The sequence below is a fragment of the Podarcis pityusensis genome (genome assembly GCF_964106645.2).
Source record: "Podarcis pityusensis genome assembly, chromosome: 1".
Classification (NCBI taxonomy): domain Eukaryota; kingdom Metazoa; phylum Chordata; class Lepidosauria; order Squamata; family Lacertidae; genus Podarcis; species Podarcis pityusensis.
This window is the reverse complement of record NC_138028.1, coordinates 76,920,452-76,941,668: the sequence shown is the minus strand read 5'-3', so window position 1 is coordinate 76,941,668 and position 21,217 is coordinate 76,920,452. Positions and strand designations below refer to the sequence as shown.

The window sequence follows — 21,217 nt, the reverse complement described above, 5'->3', positions numbered from 1 at the left end:
AAAGTGCAACCCAGCAGTCCTGGCATGTAACCCTGTGGGAGGCGGGTCAGGAACTGAGGAAAGGGAGATGTGAAGGCAGATGGGCCCTCCCCCTACCAACCAAGACACAGGTGGACTGAATGCCCCTTAGCACAGGACACTCAGTAAACTATGTTGAATTGTGGGAGTACCTGCTTTTCCTACTTGCCCCATCATTTCCAGCTGATTTGGGAACAGCTGCTGATCTGTTTTGATAAGGTTTTAGAAGGGCTTTGAGGTATCCAGTTCAGTTTCCTTTTCTAATGCCAGTGTTAGCCCAGGGCTCAAAGTTAACAGTTCCTTCTGGGAACAGTATTGCAAGTTCTTAAAGAAATGGGGGTGCCTGATCACCTCATCTGTCTCCTGAGAAATCTCTATGTGGGACAAGAAGCTACAGTTAGAACTGGATATGGAACAACTGATTGGTTCAAAATTGGGAAAGGAGTACGACAAGGCTGTATACTGTCTCCCTGCTTATTTAACTTATATGCAGAATTCATCATGCGAAAGGCTGGGCTGGATGAATCCCAAGATTGCTGGAAGAAATATCAACAACCTCAGATATGCAGATGACACAACCTTGATGGCAGAAAGTGAGGAGGAATTAAAGAACATCTTAAGGAGGGTGAAAGAAGAGAGCGCAAAATATGGTTGAAGCTCAATATCATTATTATACAGGGTTCGGAGTAGAAAAGACAACCCAGAAAGCTGATCTTAAAAGCATTTGAGAAAAACTGGCTCAGACATGGCTGGTAAAATGAGAGGCAGGTGGTGGGGAAGAGAGGAAACTCTCACAGGGATTCAAACTAATCACTTTACTAGTACCTAGCAAAAAATAATACACAATTTCAAAACAGGAAAACACTTGGTAAGGAATTTCTGCTGGGCAAATTTCATTGACCTCTGTATCTAATTGGTCTTTAAACCTGATTAGACCAACCTTTTTTCTTTTCTTTTTTTTACAACTAGGGAATAATTGGATCAACCTTTTATTAACAAAGAAAACCAAGGGAATAATTAGTTTAAAGACAGAAGAGTATGTGTAGAATATGTGTTGGGCTTTTTGCACGAAAGCCAAGCAAATTCCTCTCTAAAAGTGATACTATAAGATACAGAATGAAAAACTTGAGTCAATGGGCTTGAATAGCAAAACTATATGTGGGATACATTAAAGATAACATTATACCCTATGATGAGATATACCCTTTCACTGAAATGTTTGTGTTTTTTGAAAGTGAGGTCAAAGATTAATGCAAAAAAGGTGGGGGGTTGCTGCTCAATAGGAGAGTGCAATCTTCACTTTGGAAGCAAACCACCTATGAATTATCTGACTCATGACATTCCCAGAACCACCATTATACAGGGGACAGTTATCTGAGGGCATGCATGGTATAAAATGAGATTGCTTAATACAATGTAATAGCTCAGCAGCTTCGTACATGGAATTAACCTTGCTCCTTAACTGCTGCCTCTGCCCATTTGGAGCTCATCTCAAATTTTAAAAGAAAGATGACAACGAAACAGATGCCCTTTGGTGAAGAGGGAAGAAAAGCTCTGCATGCTACCAAGCGGATGACTTCTTTTAAGAGGCAAAGAAGCTTCCATTTCTGATATTACCCAAAAACACTTTAAAATAGTGAGCATAAAACTAAAGCAATTCAGCATGGAAGAGAAAAGAGAGAGATGAACATTACCTGCTGCTCCTCCATACAGGCTTTTAACATAATTTCAGCTGATTTTTGTCTCCTTTTTCAAACACACCTAAAGAGAAGGCCTAATTTTCTGTGAATATCCTATGCTGATTTGAAGGGTCTCATTCGTGTAAGTGATTAAAGCCCATAAGCTAGCTGGTGCTTAGTTTCTCCAGCTGAAATATCCTCAGTTTATCCAGTAATCTAAAATACACATAATGTGATCTCCAGGACCGGATGGACTGACTTCTGGATACTACAGATCTTTAAAAGAATGGTTAGTACAACCTTTAAAAGAGGTCTGCAACGAAATAATGGGTGGGAAAAGGGCACCAGAGTCGTGGAAAGAAGCGTATATTACACTTGTACCGAAAACAGAGACTGAAAAGACGCAGCTTAAGAACTACCGCCCCATATCACTGCTCAATGTGGATTATAAAATCTTTGCAGACATTTTGGCTAAAAGACTAAAAAGAGTGCTAGTGGAAGAGATACATAAAGATCAAGCAGGCTTTCTCCCGGGTAGACATTTATCTGATAATGTGAGAAACATAATCAATATTTTAGAAAAATTACAAGTGAATAAAAATACTAAGGCAGTTTTGATATTTGTGGATGCGGAGAAAGCTTTTGACATTTCTTGGAGTTTCATGAAGAAGAACCTACAGGGGATGGGGGTAGGCCAAGGCTTTGAAAACGGTATAAGTGCAATATATTCAGAACAAAAGGCTAAATTAATTGTAAATAATGTGGTGACGAAGGAATTCAAGATAGAAAAAGGGACACGACAAGGTTGCCCAATCTCCCCATTGCTTTTTATATCGGTCCTGGAGGTCCTGCTGAATATGATTAGAAGGGACCAATTGGTTAAAGGTCTACAAGTCGGAGCTAAACAGTACAAATTGAGAGCATCTGCAGATGACTTAGTATTGACATTACAGGAGCCAGAATCTAGTACTAAAAGGGTTTTGGAACTGATTCAAGAATTTGGTAAGGTTGTAGGATTTAAACTGACTAAGTTAAAAACAAAGGTCTTAGAGAAAAATTTAACAGCGATTGAGAGAGGTTTCAGAATGAGACAGGTTTAACAGTGGTTAAGAAAGTGAAATACCTGGGGATTAACATGACAGCTAAAAATGGGAATCTATTTAAAGACAATTATGAAAAATGTTGGGCTGAAGTGAAAAAAGATTTAGAAATTTGGTCAAATTTGAAGCTTTCACTGCTAGGCCGTATTGCTGCGATAAAAATGAATGTATTGCCTAGAATGTTGTTTTTGTTTCAAACATTGCAAATTTTGGACAAAATGGATTGCTTCAAGAAGTGGCAGAGAGATATCTCTAGATTTGTCTGGCAGGGCAAGAAGCCCAGAATAAAATTTAAAATACTAACGGATGCAAAGGAAAGAGGTGGATTTGCCCTGCCAGACCTTAAACTTTATTATGAATCAGCAGCTTTTTGCTGGCTGAAAGAATGGCTGCTTCTTGAAAACACATTTTGGACTTCGGTTTTAATAATTTATTTGGATGGCATGCATATTTGTGGTATGATAAGGTCAAAGCGCATAAAGCATTTAAAAATCATATTGTCAGGAAAGCATTGTTTAATGTCTGGATAAGATATAAGGATCTATTGGAAAATAAAACCCCAAGGTGTCTGTCACCGATGGAAGCGAAAGCACAGAAAAAGCTCAATATGGAGGCCAAATGGCCGAAATATTGGGAAATTCTGGAACAAGAGGGAGATAGATTGAAACTGCAGAGTTTTGAGAAACTAAAAAACAAAGTGCGAGATTGGCTTCATTATTATCAGATAATGGAGGCATACAATTTGGACAAGAAAATTGGCTTCCAGGTGGAAAAATCAAAATTAGAAACAGAACTGTTAGAACCCAAAACTAAGATTCTGTCAAAGATGTATAACTTGCTGTTGAAATGGAATACTCAGGATGAAACGGTGAAATCTGCTATGATTAAATGGGCACAAGATGTTGGACATAACATAATGATGGCTGACTGGGAACAGTTATGGACCACAGGTATGAAGTTTACGGCATGTAATGCCTTAAGAGAGAATATTATGAAAATGATATACAGGTGGTACATGACACCAGTCAAGCTTGTAAAAATCTATCATTTGCCCGATAATAAATGTTGGAAATGTAGAGAAACTGAAGGTACATTCTTTCACCTTTGGTGGACATGCCCAAGGATTAAGGCTTTCTGGGAGATGATTTATAATGAAATGAAAAAGGTATTTAAATATACCTTCTTGAAGAAACCAGAGGCCTTCCTCCTGGGCATAGTCGGCCAATTGGTGCCAAAGAAGGACAGAACTTTCTTTATGTATGCCACAACAGCAGCAAGAATACTTATTGCAAAATATTGGAAGACACAAGATTTACCCACCCTGGAAGAATGGCAGATGAAGGTGATGGACTATATGGAATTGGTGGAAATGACTGGCAGAATCCGAGACCAGGGAGAAGAGTCGGTGGAAGAAGATTGGAAGAAATTTAAAGACTATTTACAGAAATACTGCAAAATTAATGAATGTTAGAATGATGTCAGAATGAAGTTAAGTGGTTTTAGCAGCAATGTTATAAAGGTGTATGTAAAAATGGATTGTTAATAGGTGAGAATCCAAAGCTATAATATATTAAGTTAAAGGATTAAGACAAAAACAAAGAGGGAAAGGAATTGCTGAATTAACCAATTGAACTGGAATACAAAAAAGGGAGGTGAGAGGAGGTCAGGGAAGCAAGGAAATGAAATATAAGGTACGGAAAGATTGATTTGTTTTTAAGTGTTTTTTATCTTTTTTCTGTATTTTGTATTTTTTCTCTTTTTTATTTTTTATTTTGTTTCTTTTCTTTTTATCTATGTAATCTTTTGTTTTTGAAACCTTAATAAATATCATTTAAAATAAAATAAAATAAAATACACATAATGTGCATACAAATTGCTGTGTGCATGCATGAAGGGACATTTCATGAGCCATAACAATCGCCATGACTCAAAGTCACCCTGCTATATATGGGTACAGCCATAGGACTGCAACCCGTTCTTCTGAATTGCATCCAGACTTAAATCTTTTTGTAAAACACTTTGAGGTTTTTCACCATCAAGCAATGTGTAAATTTTATGAAATAAATAAAAACAGCAGCCAAAAATACAACCATTAATGATAAAATGTAAGAGCAGCCCCACTGGACGATGCCAAAAGGTCAATTCAATCCTGCTTTCAACTTCCCACAATGCATACCCATATTCTTCTGGAAGCCCAGAAGTGGAGCTTGAAGGCAGTAGCTATCTTCTTCTGATATTCCTCAGTGGTATACTACTGCCATCTGGAGATTCCGCACAGCCATAGTGGCTGCCATTGGTAGACCTCTCCTCCATATATTTGGTCGACTTCCCTTTTAAATCTATCTAAACAAAGGGCCATCTCCACAACTTGCGGCAGTGAATTAACTAAAACAATGATGCACTGTGAGAAGCGGTCTTCTCTCCTCACTCCTGGGCCTCCCCACCAAAAACAATCCTGACTCTGTCAAAAACCAGCCCTCATTTGAAAGATATATCCAGTCAGCACAGCTAGATATTTTGGAACACTGTGTTTATGATATTGTACACCGTGTCTGCATTTCAGTGTCATGAAGCCACATAAGATTGTTTGAATATTACTGTATATTCCAAAGGCCATAGGCCTTAAGACTCATTATTGATAATAAATAAATAAAAATCATATCCATGTTGTAGAAATACATGGTGTTTATTTACTAGCTTGACTTCATTTATTCTTTTGCATTTTCTGATTCTATGGTCAATCCATTTCATTAGCTGAGCACAAGGAATTATATGTGAGAAACTTCTCTTTATCCACTACCTCCATACCATGCATAAAGTTATAGACCTATATTATATAAATAATAATAATAATAATAATAGTAACAACTTATTTACACCCCGCCCATCTGGCTGGGTTTCCCCAGCCACTCTGTGAGGCTCCCAACAGAATACAGTCATACCTCTTGTTGCGTTTGCTTCACATTGCGGCTTTTCGGGTTGCGAATGCAGCAAACCTGGAAGTGTATATTTTCGGGTTTTGCTGCACGCACATATGCAGAAGCGTTCTGCACACTTCGCACATGCACAGAAGCGCTCTATCACGCTCCGTGCTTGCGCAGAAGCGCCACTCTAGTTGCGGACTTTTCGGGGTGCAAACAGCACCCAGGAACAGATCATGTCTGCAACTAGACGTACCACTGTATTTAAAACACGTTATCTCCTCCCCCCCCCCCCGCTCCTGAACTCAGTTATCTTTTGACTAAATGAAAAAGCTCCAAAGAGCAGGAGTATGGCTAAGTACCTAAAAGCAAAGGTCCATGACTCCAATTTCCATTAAAAAATTGTATATGCTACTTTATATCTGTAGGTGTCTATATTAAGAAATTAAGATGGTAAACAGAGGGGTCTCACCAGCACTGCAGTTCATGGTGCACTCAGTTATCCAATCTGCAAAGTTTTTTAAAAAACTAAAGAGAAGGAGTAGGAGACCCAGGGCTCAGGTCTCCTGAGTCACTCCCTAACAATGTTCCTGTGCCAAACATTTGAAGCCCTTTTTCTGGCATTCAGAAGGAACATATGAGGGATCAAAGTGTGGCAAGCATGCAAGCCTTCCCCACCCTCCAATACATAGATTCATAGACCTATGGGTCAGGGCAATACATTTTGGGTATACAGGCATCCCCCCCCCCACTTGCGCGCAACCACATATACATGTGACGCTGGGGCTACCACTGGTGGTGGGCCCGTTCTTATCCCAAGACTTGGGCACCTTTGCCAAGAGAGTTTATTAAAACCTTTTTGAAAGTCCAAGTATATACAATCTAGATACGCCATTTGCCATTTTGCTGTTCAGACTCCACAGATATCCTTCATGTGGGAGGGATAGGAAATTCAGCATTGATGGGAATTTCCTAGTAAAAGCACAGGTCTTCACTTTCTTTGAACTACACTCATCAGGACCTTCGCACATCAAGAGTTATGGATACTACATTCAATAATTATGGCAAAACACATGGTCATTACACACATAGCATGCATACCAAAACATAACCACGGTCTGGGAGGAAGAGGGCTTTTCTGTTTGTTTGTTTGTTTGTTTGTTTGTTTGTTTGTTTGTTTATCTGACTTTCAAAAGCCATCAACAGGCAGCAGAACTGCTGATCATCTCATTAAACTGAGAAAAGCTAACAATCCGATAAGGTTTATTTTGCTGAGACTGCATAGCTTTAATGTGCTTTCTTCAAAGTTGTGAGGTGTACAAAAGGTAGAGATAAAAGACAGCTGCTGAATTTTAACTTTCAACAATACTTGTCCTGCTTCCCCCCCAAAAAACCACAAACAATTGTTTTGCTCAATCAATAAACACCCTCCCAATCTTACAAATGCTTTCCTATAGTGAGGACAGCACTACAGTCAAACTAAAGCGCTGCAGGTGTGATGAGACTGAACATCTACCTACTTGAAGGCTGCATTTCCAGGATACTACTTGTGCTTCTTTCCAAATGGAGGAAGCCTTTTCAGTGAAACCAACAAGCTGTAGAAAGTTTTTATTGCAGGTTACTGGAAATGTTCTGATAGACAAGGAGAGTAGTAAGTTATATCATTGCTTTTAATAGCCAAGCAAATATTACTGTTTTACTGCTTGTCTGCAAGTGGGTTCACCCTTGAGGGCAATAAAAATCCCTATAAAAGAAACACAGACTACCTGTCCTCATCTGTGATGTTATTTATGATGTACACTCAATTGAAAGCAGCCTTTAATGTCCCTGCTTTCTAAATAAACGTATCGTCAACACTTGCTAACATCCAGTATATATCACAAGAAGTAGATACCTCTTTCCTGAATTGCTGGGATGAGTTGCAGAATACTCCAGCAAGTTCTGGTTCAGTGCTCCAATTCTCTCTCCTAATAAGTGGTGTGCTGTATCAGGCACTCAAAATCTCCATGGTACTATTTACTGGACAACACCTACAACAGAGTTGACATACGTCTAGTTTCTGCCCGACATGTCCTCTTTCTCAGCATAAAAATTCCTGTCCATAGGATTTTTTAAAGTAGGCAAAATGTCTGTGTTTTTTTATTTACGTCTGGCAACACAGTCTTGCGCCCATAGTTTAGTTGTAGAGTACATGCTTCACATGCAGAAAGACCCAGGTTCAATTTCTGGTAGCGGCAAGCCCTCTCTGAAACTTGGAAGAATCACTGATGGACAGTAGAGACAATGGTTAACTAGGGGTGTGTGTGTGTGTGTGTGTGTGTGATACAGTGATAAGCTATGTAACCTCTTTTTCTTTTCTCCTCCTAAAATGAAGTTTTCAGCTCGGATTATTTTGACATGCTGGGATCACCCAGGAAGGCTGAAGAATGAGAAAGTGTATATGTTTACATTTTGTGTATATGTTTACTTTTGTATAAGGGACGCGGGTGGCGCTGTGGGTTAAACCACAGAGCCTAGGACTTGTCGATCAGAAGGTAGGTGGTTCGAATCCCCACGATGGGGTGAGCTCCCATTGCTCGGTCCCAGCTCCTGCCAACCTAGCAGTTCAAAAGCACGTCAAAGTGCAAGTAGATAAATAGGTACTGCTCCGGCGGGAAGGTCAACGGCGTTTCCGTGCGCTGCTCTGGTTCGCCAAAAGTGGCTTAGTCATGCTGGCCACATGACCCGGAAGCTGTACGCCGGCTCCCTCGGCCAATAAAGCGAAATGAGCGCCGCAACTCCAGAGCGGTCACGACTGGACCTAATGGTCAGGGGTCCCTTTACCTTTACCTTTTTCTCATAGGCATAGGTGGGAATGTGAATTTCTAAAGCCTACATATAGTACGGGTATTTAAAATGAGAGTCATCGTAGCGAAGCCGGCAAACGTGTTCTCTTTTTCGCTCTTCAAAATATGGCAACCCTAACCTTCAAGAAGGACACTGACAAACTGGAACGTGTCCAGAGGAGGGCAACCAAAATGGTCAAAGGCCTGGAAACGATGCCTTATGAGGAACGGCTAAGGGAGCTGGGCATGTTTAGCCTGGAGAAGAGGAGGTTAAGGAGTGATATGATAGCCATGTTCAAATATATAAAAGGATGTCACATAGAGGAGGGAGAAAGGTTGTTTTCTGCTGCTCCAGAGAAGCGGACATGGAGCAATGGATCCAAACTACAAGAAAGAAGATTCCACCTAAACATTAGGAAGAACTTCCTGACAGTAAGAGCTGTTCGACAGTGGAATTTGCTGCCAAGGAGTGTGGTGGAGTCTCCTTCTTTGGAGGTCTTTAAGCAGAGGCTTGACAACCATATGTCAGGAGTGCTCTGATGGTGTTTCCTGCTTGGCAGGGGGTTGGACTCGATGGCCCTTGTGGTCTCTTCCAACTCTATGATTCTATGATTCTATGATTCTATGATTCTATTCTATGATTCTAACCTACAATACATTCTAGCTGCAATGCTAGAATGTAGATGAAGCTGAACTCCAACTCCCATCTGCCCTAGTCAGCTTTGTCAATGGTCAGGGATGATAGAAGTCATGGTCCTACAACATGTGGAGGGCACCACGTTGGCTATTCCTGGGATAATACATCACTTTCCCCAGGTATTTCTTCTTGCTCCCCTCCACAGTATTTCTAGATGCAGCACCCTAAAACTCTCCCAGGGGAAGTCAATGAGAGCTGTCAACATCTATGGGAGTGAAGGTGGTAAGACACCAAAGGGCCCTGGAGAAAAGGCCCTTTCTGTATGTGCAACTGCTTATCCTGTACATTGAAAACTGGCACATCAGGGAAAAGCTTTCTCCCCACCGTTCTGGTTTTCACACTCTAAAGTCATGTGAAACCCGCACTTGCCATTTGAAGTGGTACACGCCAGGAACAGGTTTAGCATCTCACCTGTCATTTATGACAACTAGGCCCAAGAGATACACTGGAGCGCCATTTATATATGCAGTACTATCGACTTCATAGGGCTGCTGTGAGAAGAGAAAATCTGCAAAGCCCTTCAAACAATGCCGTATGCTAATTTTGTGTTTTGCATATTGTAAATTAATGCTAAATTGTGGTAGTGAGTTGCCCAAGGCCACACAGTGAATCACTTGTTCAGCAGAGATTAGAATTGGCACTTCTCAGTTTTTTAATTATGTCAGATTTCTGTATTCCACCTTTCCATCAAAAACAATCACATGTCTAAGGCCAGCACTGAATCCACTATAAACATTGGTTATTCCACCAATTATGCCTACCCTGAATTCACTCAGCGTAAAAAGCTTGTGGAAGAACCTGCAAAGGTAACACAATTTTGATACTTTCCAGTTTCCCTCAATGTGCCTTTAGTGGAATTTAATGAAATACATTGCATTTTCCAGATGTTAATTACTCCCGCGCCCCCCTTAAGTACCAGTATTTTTCAAGCCCTTATACTCTTCCTTTAACATAGCATTTTTCATCAATTTGATCTTAATGTGAACTGAATTGGTATGACAGCAACCCATTAAAAAAGAGCATCAAACTATGCTCTTCCTTTTAGGTTTTAATCAGGGCAGAACAAAAAAGGAGCACTGTTTTAGCCACTGGGGGTCCTGCTCAAAAGGGTGATATTTTGCAAAATAGTCTCAGTCTACCTTATCAGACTTCTACCAGATATGGAGTCTACAAATGTTATTTGATTCTTTGCCATATCATTTTCTATGCCTTTTGCTGAATGGCTGATTAAATCTACTCCAAGTCCAACACATGAAGGATATTAGATTATTAAAAGTACACTTTCCATCATTTGTAAAGGTTAGACCCAAATTGATTCTAAAGTGACAATGAATAAAGATGACATAGTATTAAATATGCCAATGAAAAGCAGATTCCAGCAGGAGCTCTGTAATTCTATGAATCTAATTTACCACATATTGCCAGTCTAGCACTTAAAAAAATATATCAAAGAGACAAATGAGAATTTTTATGGATTCCGCCTACAAGGCAGGAGGAAGTCCTTTCAAGCCAGTCAGCTAAACCATAGTTCAAGATGCTGGGTGTGAAGAGTGCTTTCCTTGTATGAGAAACAAGCGCCTCAGTTTTGAATCTACGTGGTGCCAACATGTGTGGCATTTTACAGAACAGCATGAACAAAAAACACAGGTCTGTACCAAGAAGTTCATGATCAGGGCTGTCACGCATGCTACAATTCTGCAGGAGGAAAAATATGCAACGTGTTCATAACTCAGCTCCTTGAAAACGTCACCTTTCATACATGCAAGACAGTTCCTAACCCTTACAGTTGCAACAAATATGCTTGAACATATATGGGTGGGCATTGCCAGCTGAAATCTCGGGGGGGGGCAGCCAAACAATCAGGGGAGAGGCTAAATTAGCCTTCAGTGCTCCATGTTCTTCTCTACTATGAAATTGTACATGTTTATGCAAATAATAATAATATCAAATAAATTGCGTGAAGTCAGAAATTAGGAAAATATACTTGATTTTCATGATTTATACTGACTGTGCTATTCTGCCTTTCTTGGTACAGTATTTGGATTACCTGGGTGCCTCTCCCCGTGCACAACCCACATCACCCCCAAATCTGCGTCAGTGGGTTGGAAGAACCCCCAGAACAAATTAAGAGAGCACGCAGGAGGGGAATAGCGTTCTTTTGTGCAAGGGGAAATCTTCAGGCTAAGAAGATGTTCCCCTTAGCATGCAGTGATTACACTTTAATCCAATTATGATAAATCTAATGGGCTGGAAATCAGATTATATTACCACAGTGGTTTCCACTGGCCTTAAACATGGCAGAATTCAGAACTATTTGTCATTCCCTGTCCCCTCTAATTTCAGTATAACGCACTTCGGGGGAAGTGCTCAAAAATATGCTCGAGACCAAGAAGCTGCTTATGGATTTCCAAAAGGCCCTTATGCGGAGATCCACAAAAGAATATTCATTCTTAGTAATAATGTACTCTGCAGGGCAGCTAATGCTCTGTAAAAGTCACTTCATTTGAGCTGGCTTGTCCACAATTGTCCACTGAAAAATACATCTACGTACCAAATCATGTATAGCAATTCTAGCCAATTCTACCGAGTCAAGGGGGCAAGAGAATATTAAATTTGTGAAATTGCCTACATTCTACTTAACATTCAAAATATATAAATGCATTTTGCAAAGTCTATTGTTTGCTGCAATTATCCTAGATCTTGAAAAGAATGCATTAGCTTCATGATAAGCTTTGTGGCAATAATGACTGATAATGTAGAAGCTGCAAATGTGTTTAAGAGCACTCATTTGCTTTCTCTAGCAGACTACAATTAACAAGCTGGAGCAATCTGCTTTAAATCTAAAATAAGAAGATAAAAACTTGACTGATCCATGTTTCGGCAGTTCTTAACTGGGATGTGCTGGCCTCCTCGTATTTTTGTATTAACAACCTTGTGCTGTGTCCAACATTTAAAAAGGTATATACAGTATATACTATGGCTAACAAAAATAATTACACAAGAATGAAGAATCTCAACAGGAGTTTTAAATATATTTTTTTCAAACTTTACTTCTGCATAGTCTCTCCCTGCAACACAAATATGAAGATGCAACTGCCTAATTAAGCATTTTAAATGCTGAACTGTGAGGTACTCTATTGTTCTAAAATTGTCTTGATGGATTGTGCTTTAGTTGTGTTGTCGCATTTTATTTTGAACTGAATGCCGCGTTGGGATCTAAAAAGATGAAGGCCAGTTTGAAAATAATTTAAATGAATAATAATTCTACAGTATCCTGTGCACTGGGCAGCATCCTGTACAAGGTGACAGGGCCCAGGGCTCTTGCACTAATGTGCCACAGGCAGCACAGATGTTTCACACATGCAAATGCAAAGGCCAGTGCAGCTGTGCTCTGTAAAGCCTTCCACAACAGAGAAGTAGTGGATGAGGGCAACACACTGTAGGATCAAGTATAGGAAGAGAGAGGCAAGGCTATCAACAGAACAAACTACTGGGTGATGCAACTGACTCCAACATCACGAGTACTGAGGTTTGAAGGCCCAAACCCTTAGCAAGCTATAGGACCCAGACTATGAAAGGGTGACAGTATTGCTTACCCCTTTGCAGACACTCACAAGACTGAGCTGTAGGTCTGCATGCCAAGAAGGAGGCTGAAGTTATTTTAAACATCTATTCAAAACTCAGTTTCAGCTGCCAACACTAAAATATGTAAGTTCTGTATCCTCTTCATCAGACGCCATTGAGCAATTGAAATTATTCACTAATACATATGGCTAAGAAGGGCTAATGTTTCATCTAGCCAGCACAGGGATTGCATGGTTCCTCCACCAAGAGTTTAAACTGTGTACAAACCATAAAATTATGAATCCAGGGAGATTTTTTATACAAATAAATAAGCACTGGGGAGATGAAGAAGGCGCAGATTAAATGCAGGTATGTACTGCACAACTGGCCAATTTGTATAACCATGTGCTGTTCAGTTTGCGATCTTCCTTTCCAGCTGTTTTGTACTAATGAAGGCAGCTACTTTGCTTAATTATTACAAAACAATTTACTGTGAAATGGGCATTAGCAAAATTAAACATGTGGCAGGTAGCAAAGGAAATTAAGTTACATGAAGATGGCCTTTTCGAAGTGTCTGCACTCCTTCTTACATCTCCTCATTTGACCTGTGTTTACTGCAACTATACATGATGGTTTAGGACAAGGGCGGGGGTGGGGGCACCTCCAGAAGTTGCTGGACTCCAGCTCTCCATCAGCCCCAGCCAGTAGGATCAGTGTTCAGATGGTACCGAAACTTTAGTCCTGCAACATCTGGATGGCACCACCTTAGCCACCCCTGGATTAGGAGATGCATGGTTTTGCATACCATTACAGATCTTATTTCCTTCCAAAATTTTATAATCCATTTATCAATATAAAGACTCTAATTAAAGTCATTTCCTTAGCACTGTTTGGTATACATACCACTTGATAGTTCTTTTGCTCGCTTGCTTCAATATTTATTAAGTGCCTTGATTGGGGTTTCATAATGAATACATGGTTCTTGCCCAGAGGGATTAAATCTTAGCACAGACACATTTCCTAATCCAAGCCTCTTAAATGTGTCCCTCTCTTCTTCCCCAAGGTGCTGAGCCTGGCATTTTTCTCCAGCGGTGAAGAGGGAATACACACTTCGCTTTTTAGGCTGCATATATGCGCTGGTCTCTCAGCAAACATTAAACCCAAATAGCTTGAATGAAGCTGAAAATAGATTCATCTGGGATTTTCCGTGAAAATAAGACACTCACCCAGGCATGACAGTGGGAGGGATAACAAGCATCAGCTTCAGCCGCACCTGATGCAAAGCTTCCGAGAGGTGAGTGAGCAAGTGAATCAGACCCCTGTAACAAAAACATGATGTTAGGTCTAGAAGTAAGAAAACTAAATCGTGGAACAACAACCTTTTCTTTTTTAAAAAAAGTTAGGAAATACTCTTCCTTCATTAAACGCTGAAGACACACTCTAATAGGACTTGGCTCTGCACAATCCATTCTCCCTTTAAATAGGATGTAACAGGAGATGACAAAAGAGATACTTTTATTCAGTCTTCATTTTAGGACAGGGATGGGGAAGTTGGTTCCCTCTAGAGTCTGGAGTACAGCAACATCTAAAAGGACCAGGTTTCCCCATCCTGGTTTATGTGATCAAGGAATGATATGCTGTATTTTATTGATTGTATCTGAATACTCCCTTGGGAACATTTGGGTGGAAGGACGATAAAAGGATGATTGCGATAATTATAATGGTAATGGTAACAGCAGCAGCAGCAGCAGCAGCAGCAGCAGCAGCAAGTGACCACCATTGTACTCTCTCTTCTTCAGGCAGGCCAACTCAGCATGTGGTGACAATGGCCAGTCTGCAGGTCAACATCTTCATCATGAGGTCACAATGGTCAGCCTGCCTTTATCAGGCATAAAGGCTCACAGATCAGTTGGTGTCTCTTCCTGGAGGAAGCAGCAGCAGCAATTTGTGGGCACTGTAATCTGTTGCTCTCTCTCACTCCCATACAGACGCTGGCAGAAGCAGGACCATACAGGCACAGTTTGTCACCAAGGTCAGTATACGCATGAGCCTGCGGGCAGAGACTCTTCGTCTTACTAAGGTGGGCAGAAGCAGTATGTGGGCACAGCGGCCACCTGGTTCTTATTTAAATGGGAATAGGAGTGAGGAACCTGTGGCCCTCCAGATGTTGTTGGACTGCAGCATCTGTCATCATCCCTGACCATTGACGATGCTGCCTGGAGGGCCACAGGTTTCCCCATCAGTGTTTGAGGATTAAGGTACACATGTTCTCTTAATTCCCAGCTCTTTTCTTACTATCTGGGCCTGTCCTTCTTCCCTATCTTCCTCGATAACCTAGTGATTCCATGCCTGGCTGGCCATGATCAGGGATGCTTAGAAGGCACTCACAGAAAAGGGAAATATCTGCTTGGACTTCACTTTTCCTGGCGTTCTGTGACTCTCCCTTGTAGCAATGGGGAAAAGGAGGGGTGGCAAGTGCTGGGCTCCCTTCCCCTCGTCCACAATTAGCCCAGATATGACATGTTTGCAGTCCTACAACCAGCAACAGTCGTTTAGTACATTGATGTCAGAAGCCTTTTAAGTACTTGGAGGTGTTCCATTAAAGGTGGTAAACAGCCCACGCTCTGCCAGTAAAGCCAGGAGGCAACTGGTTGAGAAGAAATAATTCTCCTACATTTTTTCCTGTCATGTTGCAAATGCATCTACACTTGCAGTAGCCTCACTGTAATGCTCTATTATCAAATATCTAAAAGCATTAAGTAAATGATATGCAGAAAGGGTGGGTGAGAAGATGAGATCATCCTCCACAGAGGGGAATAAAAGAATATTCAGCTATCTCTGCTTGTACTGGGTACCCTTCAGATTTTTGCCATTACCTCTGCTGAAAATAGCGGGTGGTGCTCAGCCAAGTTTCATTGAGAGTAGACACACTGAAATTAATGAACATGACTAAGTTAGGTCCATTAATTGCAATAGGTCTACTCAAAGTAAACCTTACTTTAACACCGCCCAGTGAATCGATGGATTTAGCTTAATCAGCCAACACTGTCTGTTCATTCCAAGAGCAATCTATGGAGATATGTGGCCAACCTCTTCATCAAGATAGCTCAGTCAGTAGAGCAGGAGGCTTTTAATCTTGGGGTCGTGGGTTTGAGCCCCACGTCAGGCAAAATATTCCTGCATTGCAGGGGGTTGGCCTAGATAACCCTCAGGGGTCCCTTCCAACTCTGCCATTCTATGATTCTATGAATGGTGGGGAGACACTCTCCCCTCGCTACATGAGGTCATCAGCTAGCAGCTGTCCTGATCTCTTTCTTGTGCTTTGCAGCTTTGATTGGGGTAACATTTATTCATGGGCTGTGTAGATGAGAATACCCACTGGCACACACAATATAAAACTAAAACGTAGCATCTGCAATCTGGATTTTGCTGCTGGTGTTTCAAGCACTGTTTTCAGGGCACCACAAAACCTAACACCACCTCACGACTAATGTGGGTTCAAAGAGATTTTACACACAGAGAGATAATATTCATCAACTTGACATTGTTTTTTATACTAAACTTGGTATTGAGCAGTTTACCCGATTTATGGCAAAGGTGGGAGAAGGATGGCAGCTTCTCTTGTAAGAAAAATCGCCCAGAAGATTTAAGTACTGGCAGCCTAACTTGTCAAGCCATCTCTCTGGCCTAAGAGCACTTCTTGCCAATTCAAGGGATTAGTGGTTAACCCTCAGACTTCATTTACATGTACTCCCATTTGTCACCCAAAATAGATTATGTAAATCAAGCATTGCATGCACTCCGCCATCCCCAAACGGCCCTAGCTGAGTGCCCATTTAAAAACATCCAATAAATTATATGTCTGCTCGTCTCTACAGTAGACTTGAGCGTTTTAAGACCATATTTTCCCATATTATCACTGTCAACTCAGATGGGAGGGAGGGAAATGCACATGCTGCATTGCATTTTTTAAAAGTATAATGAGGCTGGAGCAAACTGTCGTCATGGCAAAACATAGTTAAATATTCATTTTGTCCTTTGCTATTGTCAAATTGAACTTTCGGGTGTTCCTCTGAAGCACATGGCACTTTGAGAATCTACCCAGACCCAATTAAAAGGTGAGGTATGTATTTTAAACTTTGTGACCTTGGTTCTCTCATGAATATACAATGCTGCTGGTCCCTCTTTCGCCTTCTCACCCTCCTCCCCACTACACTCTTGTTCAGACATTTCAGGTTTGTCCTTCTTGAAGCTGCAAATGATGCTGACCTCAGCAGAACATTTATTGCAGCTCACAGTATTTGTTGCATTCCCTTTAGAGTCTCAATTTAACTATAGCTAATGCTCAAGTTTGATGGTTGCTGCCCCCGCCCCCACAAATCAAGGATTTCCCAGAAGAATTAAAAAATAAAATGAAAAGATCCAACATAATAAAGCTGTATTTGTAGACAGCTGACCAAAAAAATGAAACTTTTTTTTTTTTAAAAAAAAAGCAATCTCAGTTCAAGAATGAGTTATTGCTGTTTGTCCTTTCACTGCTCTAGGTAATACCAAGGAAGGAAGGGACTTACAGTAAGCCATTGATTAATAGGTTAAATTTCCAAGGCTCAGACTGAAGTACTGATGTGTCTACAGAAGTTTTGTTCTTTTCTTCCCACAGTTAATAAGGTACCTGAAGGTCAAATGCAGATGCTCCTGCAGCATATAGTGAAGGCAGCACTTTTCAAATAAACTATGTGATTGTGGCACCACCTACTGTTGACTATCAGCCTGAACAAAATTATATGTGTGACCTTGTTTGCACAGAATCAAAATCATGCCTGTTACAAATACCAATCTAAAGCATTTTCAATGCACTGAATTTTAAAAAGCAAGTCATTTGGTGGCAGTCAACTAAGTTTTACTCAAGAGTATACTATACCCATTGACATTACTGAACAGAATAATAATAATGTATTACTTGTACCCCACCCATCTGACTGGGTTGCCCCAGCTACTCTGGGCAGTTTCCAACAGAATATAAAGAACATGTGATACATCAGACATTAAAAGCCTCCTGATACGGAACACCATATAATTGGTTCTCTCTTTGACAACTGACAGGCAGGCGTTCTACAGGGCAGGAGCCACTACCCAGAAGGCCCTCTCCCTGATTCCCTGTAATTTCACTTCTTGCAATGAGGGAACCACCAGAAGGCCCTCAGTGTCCAGGCTGATCGATAGGGGTGGAGATACTCCTTCAGGTATACAAGGGTGTGGATGTTTAGGGCTTTAAGGGTCAACACCAACACTTTGAATTGTGCTTTAAAACGTACTGGGAGCCAACATAGATATTTTAGGACCAGTGTTATGTGGTCCCAGCAGCCACTACAAGTCACCAGTCTGGTAGCCACATTCTGGATTAATTGCAGTTTCTGAGTCAGCTTCAAAGGAAGCCCCAGTACTAAGTCAGGTGTATGAATTTCAATAGATCTACTCTGAATAAAACTTAGTTAACTATCACCCAATGTAATCATTTGCAACTAAGGTAAAGGTAAAGGGACCCCTGACCATTAGGTCCAGTCGTGACTGACTCTGGGGTTGCGGCGCTCATCTCGATTTATTGGCCGAGGGAGCCAGCCTACAGCTTCCGGGTCATGTGGCCAGCATGACTAAACTGCTTCTGGCGAACCAGAGCAGCGCACGGAAACGCCGTTTACCTTCCCGCTGGAGCGGTACCTATTTATCTACTTACACTTTGACATGCTTTTGAACTGCTAGGTTGGCAGGAGCAGGGACTGAGCAATGGGAGCTCACCCCGCCGCAGGGATTCAAACCACCGACCTTCTGATTGGCAAGTCCTAGGCTCTGTGGTGTAACCCACAGCGCCACCCATGTCCCTATCATTTGCAACTAGCTGCTCGCAAAAGGAAAATGGTAAGACTCAAAAACCTTCAGCCTCCAACTGCTGCAACCTAAATACAGAAAAACAATGCACATCCACAGATTGGAAGAGATATGATTAACTTAGCTGTGACAAGAGCACACACCACAGTTAATCCTTGGGCTCACATATTTCCCTCTTCTTCATGAGCAGCCTTTAAGGTTCCTCCACTTGCACATGAAGGAGAAGGGAATCAAATCTGCTTGGGTTTCTATCCATTACAAACAGCAAAATAAAACCTAGCTTAGTATGATTGAGACTTTTTCATCTCTGAATAGGTTCAAAAAGCAGGGAAACAGATAGGCTTCCAGTTTTACCATTTCTACTTTAATGCGCCGGGCGGGTTTCAAGAATCTCACCTGCGGTTACTCCATGAGCTCCAGCTCAACATCTTGCAATAGACAAGCTGCTCAGTTTTCAGGACAAAAGAAATGAGTAATGTTGGCCAGTTCTAACATCCACACCCCTCCACTATACCAAATCACCAGGGGAGTTCAGATTTCTCAAGGTCCGGTCTTTGAAGCTTTCTTTACAAAGATACAAGCTTACTTGCAGTTAGTTTACTTAAAAGGCTTCTAACAGCAATCCCTACAATTGTCCAGAATGAAAGCTCATTCCTGTACATTCAGATCTTTCACTTCTACACAATTATTATTAAAGTTTGGAAGCCTTATTCTTCTCTAGATCTATCCACTCTGTACATGATTATTAAATGTTGATAATAAGATCAGCAAATCTTAATTATGGTAGAAAATGATCCCTTGGGTGTTTCAGGTACACATCTTTGTTTTCTGTTTTAGGTAGTTGGTAGTATTTGTGTGACTAAGAACTGAACTCCACTGTCTTTGGCTAATTTGAAAAAAATGCTAATGCTATTGTTTACGTGACTACTTATCCCAAATTTTAAAAAGAGAATAATCAGAGCCCAATTAACCTGGAGTTTTCTCCCTTTCAGACCACTTCAGCATAATTACTACCATCAGCATATAAATGTTGGGAACAGAAATGAGATGGCATTAATCCAGGATAAACCTTCTAATAGTTTCAGATCCCTCCCTCAACTTGCGATGGCTAAAGAAAAAATGATGATCCTCTAAAATGATCAGTGAATAACAGAGTTATCACAATACTGCCACTGTGTGGATAAGAATAAGAACAGCACATCATATTTCAAGTAGCAAAATCCAGTTTTGTTTGGGTAAGAAAGAAGAACATAATTTTCCTCTAAATGTAATTATGACATGAACTAGCATGCCCAGGGTTAGAAACAAATAACGTTTGTTGAGACTGTCACTGTTCACATCCAACACTCCCCCAGAGTGCATGGAACCAGATGCAGTGATCAGAGTTCAGTATCCCTGCAAATATAACTGCTCTGAACTCAATTTCAAGTAACTAAGATAGATTTCATGCATTCTGAGCCTCTCTCCTACCTTTGATGCACACGTATGAAATACAGAAATGCAGTTCTAAACAAATTTGTATCATGATTCCATGTTTTTAAAACAGACTGATAGCCATGTGGGAATGTGAATTTACAACCTCATTTCCTTCATTATTTGTGTCGCATCTGAACAAATGTGTTATCTTTTTTCTCTCCATAGAGTAGTTATACACATTTGGGTATGGCTTTTTCATATTTCAAGCTTTGTTGAAGCAGGGGAGGGAAGCCTTGTCATTCATATATGCAGATTTCCTTCACCAACTTCCCTCTCTGCACTCCAATGAAACTGACATGATCATCAGGGAAAGGCTTGTCAGCTCCATAGACTCCAGGCAGTAGAATGTGCTAATTCAGAGTCTTGTGTAAATACAAGCAGCATGTCATTGCAGCTGGAATCACAATGAGAAAAAGACAAGAGGGCTGAACTGCTCTCTGTAAGGATTCTGATGGTGCTGGCAAACTCCCAGAAATCTGATGAGTGGCAGCAAATTTTGGGACAGCGGCTTGAATGTTTAAATTGCAAACTTCCACCTATACTCAACCTGTATCATTACAGGGAACCACAAGAGCGGGGAGTGCTGTTGTGCTTGGGTCATGATTGCAGGTTTCCCATCTGGATAGCCACTGTGAGAACAGGTTGCTGGACTAGACGGGCCACTGACATTATCCAGCAGGTTCTTCTTATGTTCTCATATACATGCAAATACTGCAAAATGCCACAAGTCTTCTGTGACCTCATTCAAAGGAAACCAACCACAGGTAACTATTGGAAATCTTGAAACTTCCCACTACCCTGCAAAGTGGGGTGCTCTAGAGACTGATTTCAGTATTGCTTCCTAAGGGCTTGCTTGGGAAGTGATTCTACCAGACAAGAACTGCTTCCTGTTTAGCTCCTTAGCCGGCAAATAGATCCCAGCACAAAAAGGGCACATGCCCCAAAGTCCTCTTTCTCTTATGGCTATTAGATGAAAGTAGAAATTTTTACTACTCACCTGACTTTCAACGGTGTCTAGTTGTGACACTGAAGTTTTACCTGTTATACTTTC

At 40.9% G+C, this 21,217-nt stretch overlaps 2 protein-coding genes across 22 annotated transcripts in view; one reads left to right on the top strand and one right to left on the bottom strand.

Moving 5' to 3' along the window:
* Positions 1-21,217, bottom strand: part of CHID1 (chitinase domain containing 1) — a 142,350-nt gene that overhangs the window by 97,978 nt on the left and 23,155 nt on the right. For all 21 annotated transcript variants that reach the window (XM_081011363.1, XM_081011366.1, XM_081011364.1 and 18 more), the window contains one exon: positions 14,031-14,123. In XM_081011363.1, the coding sequence (XP_080867489.1) occupies positions 14,031-14,123 (93 nt within the window). The remainder of the gene's footprint in view (positions 1-14,030; positions 14,124-21,217) is intronic.
* The window catches only part of AP2A2 (adaptor related protein complex 2 subunit alpha 2), a 91,867-nt gene continuing 85,196 nt past the window's right edge, over positions 14,547-21,217 (top strand). Inside the window, exon 1 of the mRNA XM_081011261.1 lies at positions 14,547-14,573. The gene's annotated coding sequence lies outside the window, so the exon portion shown is untranslated. The remainder of the gene's footprint in view (positions 14,574-21,217) is intronic.